General features: G+C 46.5%; 1 protein-coding gene across 1 annotated transcript; it reads left to right on the forward strand.

Moving 5' to 3' along the window:
• The first annotated feature begins 522 nt into the window (after positions 1–522).
• Positions 523–3,821, forward strand: LOC149748777 (lysine-specific demethylase 4D-like). The gene has a single exon (XM_089915461.1). It carries the CDS (start codon positions 536–538, stop codon positions 2,507–2,509), a length of 1,974 nt encoding a protein of 657 aa, XP_089771587.1. The 5' UTR covers positions 523–535; the 3' UTR covers positions 2,510–3,821.
• Positions 3,822–9,964: the final 6,143 nt, after the last annotated feature.

The raw sequence follows: 9,964 nt of genomic DNA on the forward strand, positions 1-9,964 counted from the left end.
GTAATGATTTCCATTCTCCTTACTAGAGTACAGGAATTTCCACTGTTAACAACACCATTTCTTGTACTGTCAATCTTATGACATTTTAGCCTTTCTTTGAATATGCAATTATATTCCATGGTGGTGTGTTATTTGTAGTTCCCTAGTAACTATCTCCAAACATTAGTTTGCAACCTGTCTGTATTGTATTTTTTCTTAGGTTTTGTTTCCAATACTGCCCTGAAGACACGACATTTGGGATACCCACCCAGGGCTGGGTGGTGATTCACTAGAGCTCAAGAGGCCAGAGCCAAGTGTCAGCCAAGGACATCACAGACTTGCAGGCTCAGCCAGCATCAATCCTGAGCAAGGCTTCTGCCCAGCGTGGAGTCCCCTGCAGAATCAGCAAGCCTAAGAAATATTATCAACTCATTGCACTAAAGTCTACTGGGAGTTCCTGCTGATATACTCCAACCCATTTTTGAGAAAGTAGTGTTTACCAGCATCCTCACCTATCCAGAACATAAGTAAAAACTTGGGAGTTTCTTGCTTATTAATGAAAGCTATGAAGTCTAAGTCCAACTGGGCCCAGAACCCAAGTTGTAGCATAATGGTATTTCGTCCGACCAAAGAAGAGTTTAATGATTTCAATAAATACATTGCTTATATGGAATCCCAAGGTGCACACCGAGCAGGCCTGGCTAAGATAATTCCACCCCAGGACTGGAAAGCCAGAAAGACCTATGATGACATCGATGACATCTTAATAGCCGCTCCCCTCCAGCAGGTGATTTCTGGGCAGGCAGGTGTGTTTACTCAGCACCACAAAAAGAAGAAAGCCATGACCGTGAGCGAGTATCGCCGCTTAACAAACAGTGAAAAACACCAGACTCCATTCTACTCTGATTTTGAGGATCTGGAGCGAAAATATTGGAAAACGCGCCCCTATGGTTCACCAGTATATGGTGCGGACGTCAGTGGCTCCTTATTCGATGAAAACACGAAGCAGTGGAACCTTGGACATCTGGGAACCATTCAGGACCTGCTGGAACAGGAATGCGGAGTGGTCATCGAGGGCGTCAACACCCCCTACCTTTACTTTGGCATGTGGAAGACCGCCTTCGCCTGGCACACGGAGGACATGGACCTTTACAGCATCAACTACCTGCACTTTGGGGAGCCCAAGACTTGGTACGCGGTGTCGCTGGAGCACGGCCGGCGCCTGGAAGGCCTGGCCAGGGAGCTTTTCCCGGGCAGCTCGCGGGGCTGTAAGGCCTTCCTGCGGCACAAGGTGGCTCTCATCTCGCCCACGGTCCTCAAGGAGAACGGCATCCCCTTCGGTCGGGTCACTCAGGAGGCTGGAGAGTTCATAGTGACGTTTCCCTATGGCTACCACTCCGGCTTCAACCATGGTTTCAACTGCGCGGAAGCCATCAATTTCGCCTCCCCGCGCTGGATCGATTATGGCAAAGTGGCATCGCAGTGCAGCTGCGGGGAGGCCCGGGTCACCTTCTCCATGGACGCCTTCGTGCGCATCCTGCAACCGGAGCGCTACGAGCTGTGGAAACGCGGGCAGGACCGGACCGTGGTGGACCACACGCAGCCCACGGAGCCCAGCAGCCAGTTCCTGAACGCCTGGAGGGAGGTCCGCGCTCCTGGGGGACCCGCGCTCCGCCGGAGGCACTGTCCGTCCCGCAGCGCCTCGCACCGCCGTCCGCCCGTGGCCGCCTGCCATGGGACCCGCTGTCGAGCCCCTGTGGATCCTGCGTCCCCACCCCCCTCGCCGGCCCGGGGTTCTTGCTCTGCTGCCCAGTTCGGGGCTGCGGCTGCCTACAGCTCCGCGGAACCCGGCCTGACTCCGCCGCTGACCGCAGGTCCATCTGCTGCGGATCTCCACCTACCTGGACGATACGGTCCTCGTCGTCGTCCTCGGGAAGAGGGGACTCAGGATCCCACTGTCCGGGCCCGGAGTAGGAGGCGCCTGTCCTTAGACACAACACACCCATCATGTCTGGACTTCGAATCTCAGCTCCCGTTTGCTGGCGATCCCTTGATGGACAGCCCTGCATTGCTGAGCCCATGGCTGCAACATCCTTCTAAGCCTTCCGGGTGCTGTTGCGCCCCTGACCTTCAACCCTTGGGTCCTCCATTGGATCCCGAAAATCCGATGCACCCTGGCCCATGCCTGCCATCTCTGGAGGGCATTACATCCAGTGTCCTTGACAGCCTCCCTTTGATTCCTCCCTACGTCCCTGGGACTGTGAGAGTGTTTCCCAGGGACGATGCTGGGAACTGCAGGGCCCCCGTGAGCTTCTGTGAGGATTTAAGTTGGGACCAGTCTTACCCATCTAAGAGTCTTGTCCCAGCCGCAGAGACCAGTCTCCCGCACACCCTTGACTGTGATCCCCTGGGGCTAAAGCTAGAGGCACCTGCATCTCTTGAGTCCTGCGAGGAATTCGTTGCCAGTGCATGGTATTCAATCTGTGAGCCCATGACTACCGAAGAATTTGCTAAATGTGACTTTATCTGACCCTCCAGCCCAGAAACCACAGAAGCTCTTTTTTTAAAAAATAAATGTATTAATTTTTGGTTGCGTTGGGTCTTTGTTGCTGCGTGTGGGCATTCTATAGTTGTAGCGAGCAGGGGAGCTACTCTTCATTGTGGTGCGTGGGCTTATTGCAGTGGCTTCTCTTGTTGCAGAGCATGAGCTCTAGGCACACAGGTTTCGGTAGTTGTGGCACGTGGGCCCTAGAGCGCAGGTTCAGTAGGTGTGGTGCATGGGCTTAGTTGCTCCGCGGCATGTGGGATGTTCCCGGGCCAGGGCTCGAACCCGTGTCCCCTTCACTGGTAGGTGGATTCTTAACCACTGCACCACCAGGGAAGTCTCTAAAAGAATCATCTTTAATGGATATGGGCTCAGTCAGAGATTCTAAAACTATGGTCCAGCACCAACAGCAGCATCTCATAATTTGTTAGATGTGCAAACTCTGTGGCTCCACCTCAGATCTACTGAATCAAGAATCTTTGTGGTTGGGCTTCCCTGGTGGCGCAGTGGTTGGGAGTCCGCCTGCCGATGCAGGGGACACGGGTTCGTGCCCCGGTCCGGGAAGATCCCACGTGCCGCGAAGCGGCTGGTCCTGTGAGCCATGGCCGCTGAGCCTGCGCGTCCGGAGCCTGTGCTCCGCAACGGGAGAGGCCACAGCAGTGAGAGGCCCGCGTACCGCAGAAAAAAAATTAAAAAAAAAGAATCTTTGTGGTTGAAGCCTAGCAAGCTGTGGTTTGACAAGCCCTGCAGGTGATTCTGATGCACCTACTAGGCTAAGTCAGTCTTGATAATTAACATCAAATCTGACTAGGATCCCTTCTTATAAAGGAAACAAGGCACAACTGGGAAGGGCAGCTTCTTTTGCCCTCTCTCGTCTCCTCCCCTTCCTGAATGTGGACAGTGGGCAGGGATACAGAGAATCAGTTCCTGGTGCTGGGGACAGACAAAATCAGGCAACAGGGGTTCCTTGAGACAAAGCATCAACTAGAAGGTGAGAAAAGTGAGTTGTATAAAACAAAATTACCTTGCTTCTGGTTACTGTTAGTTTGTCTTTCCCTGTAGTTTGAATTAAGCCTTTAATCAAAGTTCCAACCTCATCTCTGCCCCTTGCTTGAATAAAAATTAGACCAGGACCATACTATGTGGAACAAACCCACCTGTGGTCACCTTGATGGTAATGGGGGTTATCCAGAAAACCTTCAAAGAAGTGGAATTGGAGTGAGAACTGGCCTCTGCACCTGGAGACTCCCCTCCCCTCTTTGGCAGGTTCTGAGTTTGCTCCTACTAATGAAAGAGGCTTCATTATAGTTCATACAAATGTCTGTGGGTACCATAGGGATAACCAACTACATCTTCTCTTCTAGTACAATCTTGCACTCATATTTTTGCTACTTGCAAAAAATTTATAATGTACAAAATAACAAAAATAAACTATTCTAACCCAGAACACATAAGTAGCCTTTATTAATGATTTTGTTAATATTTTTGTATACTTTTTTTTAAATTTTGTGTTCCATTGGAGAAAATTTTATTAAGAAAATTTACTGGGATTGACTGGTAAGATTGCTTTTATCTCTATTGAAGGATTGAGGGGAAGAGAAAGAAAAGATCCACATGGTGTGATATCAGTTGCAGTGTTGATATCCTTCTTGGGAAAAATTCAGAAGCAAATCTTCTAGGGATTAGATGATGTTTTCAAATGTATTTCACATATCACAGCGATTTCTGTATATTTTTGAAAACCTCTGAGTGTGTGTGAGCTTACAGGCACACATGCAAATGAGAAGGGGAGAGAAGAAAGTCAGATACTCCCACCCTTCTGAAAGACTTTTTAATCTTTGAGGGGATCTTGTCTCTGGAGAAAAATAGCAAGAAAAAGAGGCCATGTTTTTCAAGGATAAATGAAATTGGGAAAATTTTTTTCTCTTTTATCTGCTTTTTCTTTTTTTTTTTTTAATTGTGAGAAGCTGGTTTCAGGTAAGTGATAGGCTAAGCAGGGGTGGTTATTGATGAAAGATTTCATACAATGGCTTTGAAAGGAATAGTACAGATGGTTTTTTTTTACTGTTATCGTTCACTGAATTGGTTTGTATAAACGAGGAAATTCATCCAATTTGTTCTTGTGGTTATTCCTTCCCTGTTTCTGTGAGTTTATTACTTATTTCAAGGAACAGAGGGGAGAAGAGCCCCACTTAGAACCTTTGACACCAGGAGGCTTCTTAAATGTCTATTTTCATGTAAACCCAGGATGGGGCTTGTGGACATTCCCACCTAGGAATATTGTACTCATGCTGCAGTGGCCAAATCTCCAAAAGAATGAGGAATGGGGAGAAGCTATGAGAAGCTCTGCTCTGTGTAATAGTAGGGTGCTTGTTCTCAGTGCTAGAACGGGGGCTGTGATGCAGAACTCCCTAATGTAAGGGAGCTGTATTCAGAGACAATTGGCAGGCTATGGCATGATCAAGCAAAAGGAAAGTTGAGTCCTGGTTGTGGGCTGAGTTGGGTCTCTGGGGGAAAAGAGGATCCCAGGACTCATGAACTCACTTCTTCATGCTTTACTATGCCTAGAGTCCTCACACAGCTTCAGTATGTCTCCCATCTCTTTGTGGCTCCACTAGGAGCCTAAAGGGATCCTGATGTCATCTACCTCTAAGGGCAGCTGAGACCCTCTGTGGCTCTGAGAAACTCTTATTAAAAGCCACACCAAGGTTCAAGAGCGTGGTGGAGCAGTCTAGGGATTCATTTTAGGAGGTGTGGGAGCATGAGAAAGCACTTTACTGCTACCCTACAAATTGAGAACTAAATGAAAGAAGGTCCAACTAACTAAAGCCCACCTCCTTGATTGTGAGTTCCTTAGCTGAGACCTTTGGCCGTTTCCTACTGTGTCTTTTAACCCAGGCTGAAGGGCTCCAAGTAGAGATACTTGCGATCTGTTACTGTTGTGGGTCATGATGTGGAGAGTGGGGTGGGCCTTAGAGTGCTGAGTGTGAAAAGCAGATGAAATCTCCACTCTGGATAACACACAGATATGTCGGTTTTCCTACATCATTCTTCTACAACAAATTTTAAAGTTTTGAAAATCTTTTGAATGCTTTCCCTGTTTCATCAACTACTGTCTCACATTTGGGTTTTCTCTCTCTCTCTTGCTCGATTTTTATTACCTTTCCTTCAATTCCTGTATTTTTGCTTTTCTCGTGAGTGAGCTCCCTCTCTCTTTTGTTGTCATTTTGTTCATGTACTCAATAATAGTAGTAATTAAAACTTCTGCAAGGCACTGATCCAATTACCTGCCTTTGAGATAGGTACCTAGTTTGTTTTGCAAATGGGAACATGGCCGCATCTCATCTCAAGTTGACCAGGGCTAGTGAACAATGGGTCTGAGAATCAAACTCAGCAGTTTAGCTTCAGGGCCTGTGCTCTTAACCACGGGCCACAGTGCTCTCCACTGTCTTTTTCACTTTGGGTGTTAAGAAACAGCAGAAGCTTCATGCCAACTCCTTGAAATGGGATTTTCTACCACCGAGAATAATTTTGAAATGTGCAGGAAGCTTTGCCTGTTGTCTCCTGTATCCGTATCTCATATTGTCTACAACCCTGCTGATATTCCCCAAGGATTATCTTTCTTTTGGATTTGTTGGCACATCAAATAAAGTAAGGACAGTTTACTTTGGTCCAGGCACTGTTTGAACCTCTTTTTCTCTCTATCTGCCCGCAGGGTCACAGTAACCCTTTTATGCTAATTTCTCTACAAACGCATCTCTTCTTTTGTACTGCTTTCTCTAAGTTCCTCTCTACTCCTGATGTCTCTATTGTTCTAGTCTCATCTCTGATCCTTTACCTGGACTTTACTTTCCTCTTCCTCTCTTCCTATTACATAATCCCAAATACCCCTTGTCCTCTTAGGCATGAGCTCCTCACATGTTTGTGGAATCAGGACAGGGGAACCTTCACTCCAGCTTCTGGAAATGAGGCCACATCACAGGAACGTGACTGAACATTCTGGAAAACTTCTTTTGCCACTTCCTCCCTTTGATCCTACATCTTTATTGCTGGGTCTCAGGTAAGAACAAGCAGCAGCCATTTCTCACTCTGGGATATTTAGATGATCAACACATCTTTCGTTATGAAAGTGAAGAGCAAGGGCAGAGCCCTGGAATGTGGGTAGAGACATTCCAGACTTTTGTACTGAGATCCGGGCCAGACAGAGGACTGACGGAGAAGGAGAAAGATTTCAGAGTGATTTTGTCAGACATCAGGGTTCAGTAGGGCCAGAGGAGGGGTGCATATAAGAAGACAGTCAAAAGCCTGTGGCAAGGACAGGGCCTGTTCCTTCACAGCAGAATGGTAATATAGACACTAGATTTTTGCAAAGAGATGCCATGTCTCAGAGCCAGCATCAGAAACTTCCACAATCCAGAAGAGTGGGAGGTCACAAGAACTAGCCTGACTGTCCCTTCAGAGTACGGGAGGCACGGGGACTGTGAGAATAGAACAATTTCTGTCTGAGAGTGGGGGCAAGTTTCAGTCTCTTTGGGCCACACTTACTGGTAAAGTCCAGTGGATGACTCAGCTATGGGTTTTTAACATCTGTCTATTAAAGGCAGGATATGCCACCCTCTACTCAGAAATACTCCCATGGACAGAAGTCCACAAGGCCCATATTAATAAGGCTTTCAGTGAAATATGGAGACATCAGAAGGGGTTTCCTGCAGAGGAGAGGTACTGACCTTCTTCACCACTCAGTCCTAGAATCACCAAGTCTTTTCCTGGTGCTCTATGAGGAGATGAACATCTCTCCCACTCAGTATTGTGCATATCTGTGTCAACACTCTTTTACTATGTTGTATTCAGAGTAATTGTCCAGTTGTCCTTGAAGGGCCCCACAACAGAAGAAATATTTACTGTGCCAATTTTCCAGAGAACTAGAGATGCATTTAATAGAAATCTGGATCTTGAAGTGTGGAGCTATCTCATTGAATCCACTATATCCAGGGCCCTCACTCTCTGGAGGCAGATCCCTGAGATCAGCTTCTTAGGAAGAGCAGATATAGCGGGTTTTATTCCTCCCCTCCTTACCCCCAAATAGACTCAACAATATATCCCATCCCTCATTCTCTTCCTACAACGTAACTTCAATACTGCTCCCCGTTGAAAGTGTTCCGTCCCTTTGAACATGGGTAGGGTTGTGGCAATAACAGATAAGACACTCTGTGTTGCACAAAAGGTAGAATAACTTCCATCTGACAGTAATGGGATCCTCGCTCTAGGAAGCAAACTACTATGCTGTGAGGAAGCCCCCAAGCAACTACATGAAGAGGTTATATGAAGATATTCTGGGCAACAGCCCCAGCTGAGGTAACTCAGAGAGCGTCAACTGCCAGACTAGTGAGTGAGGTCTTCTGTGTTTCCAGTGCATGTTCAGTTACCAAGAGAATGACCACTAGGTGGCTCTACAGACCCAACAGTCTCACTATGCTCTGGGATTTTCCAGAGCTGCATTTCTTACCTGATTCTCATTAGTTCCCAGTCTAACATGAGGTGAGGGTTACGCTTCAGGTCTCCAGGTATCAATGAAATCTCATACCCTGTGTGAAATCTAAATGTATGCATCTTCCCATTTTCCTAATGAACAGTCACTTGAGTTATTAGCCATAGGTCCCTTTGGATTAGGACTGGGTAATCATTACAGTATAGAATACTGTGTCATGGTGTCACAGGGAACTTACGCCTAGGGATGTGGTCACCTCATCAATCAAGGAGTTCGAAGTCTGAAAATTGTCTCAGTCCTGGGAACTGGAAAAAAGGATCATTACATTAATTGGAGAAAACAACCCTCTGCCTCCTGATCACACTTTCTTGATTTCTTTTGATTATATCTTAAAGCAGTATTCTTGGCTTCTCTTGTATCTCTTCTGCCCCTGGGGATCCTATTCATTTTATTAACCATCTCTGCAATTCCATGTGGGCCAAGCCACCTTGGTTCCTGCTCAATCCTTGCTGGTCATTACAAAAATGCAGTCTGCTGGCATCTGGCAGTTAAATGCCCTATCATCTGAGTGATATCAGTAGCCAAGCTCTGTAAACACTTTTATCATCATCCCAATCCTGGAGAGGATAGCTACCACTGAACTTCTTTCTGATGCTAGATCCCTCTCACCAGCACATTTGTGATAACCTTGGTGAATAGCGTATTCTCTTTATTGACAAACACAATGCTATGGTTGACCTTCTGACCTCATAATATATCCACTCCAAGATACAAATGCCCTTTTGCCTTTTTTTTTTTTTTTTTTTTTGCGGTACGCAGGCCTCTGACTGTTGGGCCTCTCCCGTTGCGCAGCACAGGCTCCGGACGCGCAGGCTCAGCGGCCATGGCTCACGGGTCCAGCCGCTTCGCGGCATGTGGGATCTTCCCGGACCGGGGCACGAACCCTGTCCCCTGCATCGGCAGGCGGACTCTCAACCACTGCGCCACCAGGGAAGCCTCTTTTGCCTTTTAATCCCGTCCTGTCCCATCTTACAGAGCAAGTCATGCATTTCATTGTTACTAAGCATGGGCCATTGCTTTTTCCAGGCTTGTAGGAGCCTGCAAGCCACAAATGTTCTAATCTTCTAATATCCTTCCAGAGTGTTATATCCTATATCCTGAGAAGGTGTTCCCAGACCAATAAACTCTCTCTTATCCTGTTTTATTTTCTAGCCGCCTTGATCAAGCACCCTCAAAATCCAGTCCTAAGGGGACTCTCACAATTTCTTCAAGTACATGCTGGATAATTCTCCCAGCTTCTTTAGGATATAGTATCTTAATTCTCAGGCTACATGTCTTCGTGGTTAGGCTTTGCTGAGACTTAAGGAAGCCAGGAGAGGAGGTGGGGCAAATTTTGAGGGGGTTCCCTATTGACTCGTAGGGGAGAAACCTCTGCAGTGTCTCCCTTCATAGTAGTTCCAGGTTTAATAGGAAGAGTGAGACATTTCTGTGATCTTTGTGGATCCAGAGAAGTCTTGTCTTCTGTCTTGTCAGGCTTTTCAGTTCATTTGGATAAATATCTCGGAGTGAAACTGCTGAGCTGTGTGATGATCCTTCGTTTAGTTTTATAAAAACAAAACAAACAAAAATCAACTGCCAAATTGTCTCCCAGAGTGACTGTGCCATCGTTCACTCCCACCAGCAGTAAAGGAGAGTTCTTGTTGCTCTGCATCCTGACCAGCATTTGATGTTGTCAGTTTTTAAAAATTTTATTTTAGCCGTTCTAACAGACATATAGCAATATGTCATTGTGGTTTTAATTCCAATGCCTCTAATGACTCATGCTTGAGCACATTTTCATATGCTCATTTGCCATCTAAATATGTTCTTTAGTGAAGTTTATATCTTTTGCCCATTTAAAAAATTGGGTTGTTTGCTTTCTAATTTTTGAGTTTTAAGTGTTCATTTTATAT

The sequence above is a fragment of the Delphinapterus leucas genome, chromosome 7, assembly GCF_059928025.1.
Source record: "Delphinapterus leucas isolate spDelLeu-1000000601 "Yukka" chromosome 7, BTC_Dleu_Yukka2, whole genome shotgun sequence".
NCBI classification, from domain to species: domain Eukaryota; kingdom Metazoa; phylum Chordata; class Mammalia; order Artiodactyla; family Monodontidae; genus Delphinapterus; species Delphinapterus leucas.

What these genes read in the sequence shown, in the direction of transcription:
- LOC149748777 (XM_089915461.1), top strand. Translation starts at nt 536, where the DNA reads ATGAAAGCTATGAAGTCTAAGTCCAACTGGGCCCAGAACCCAAGTTGT.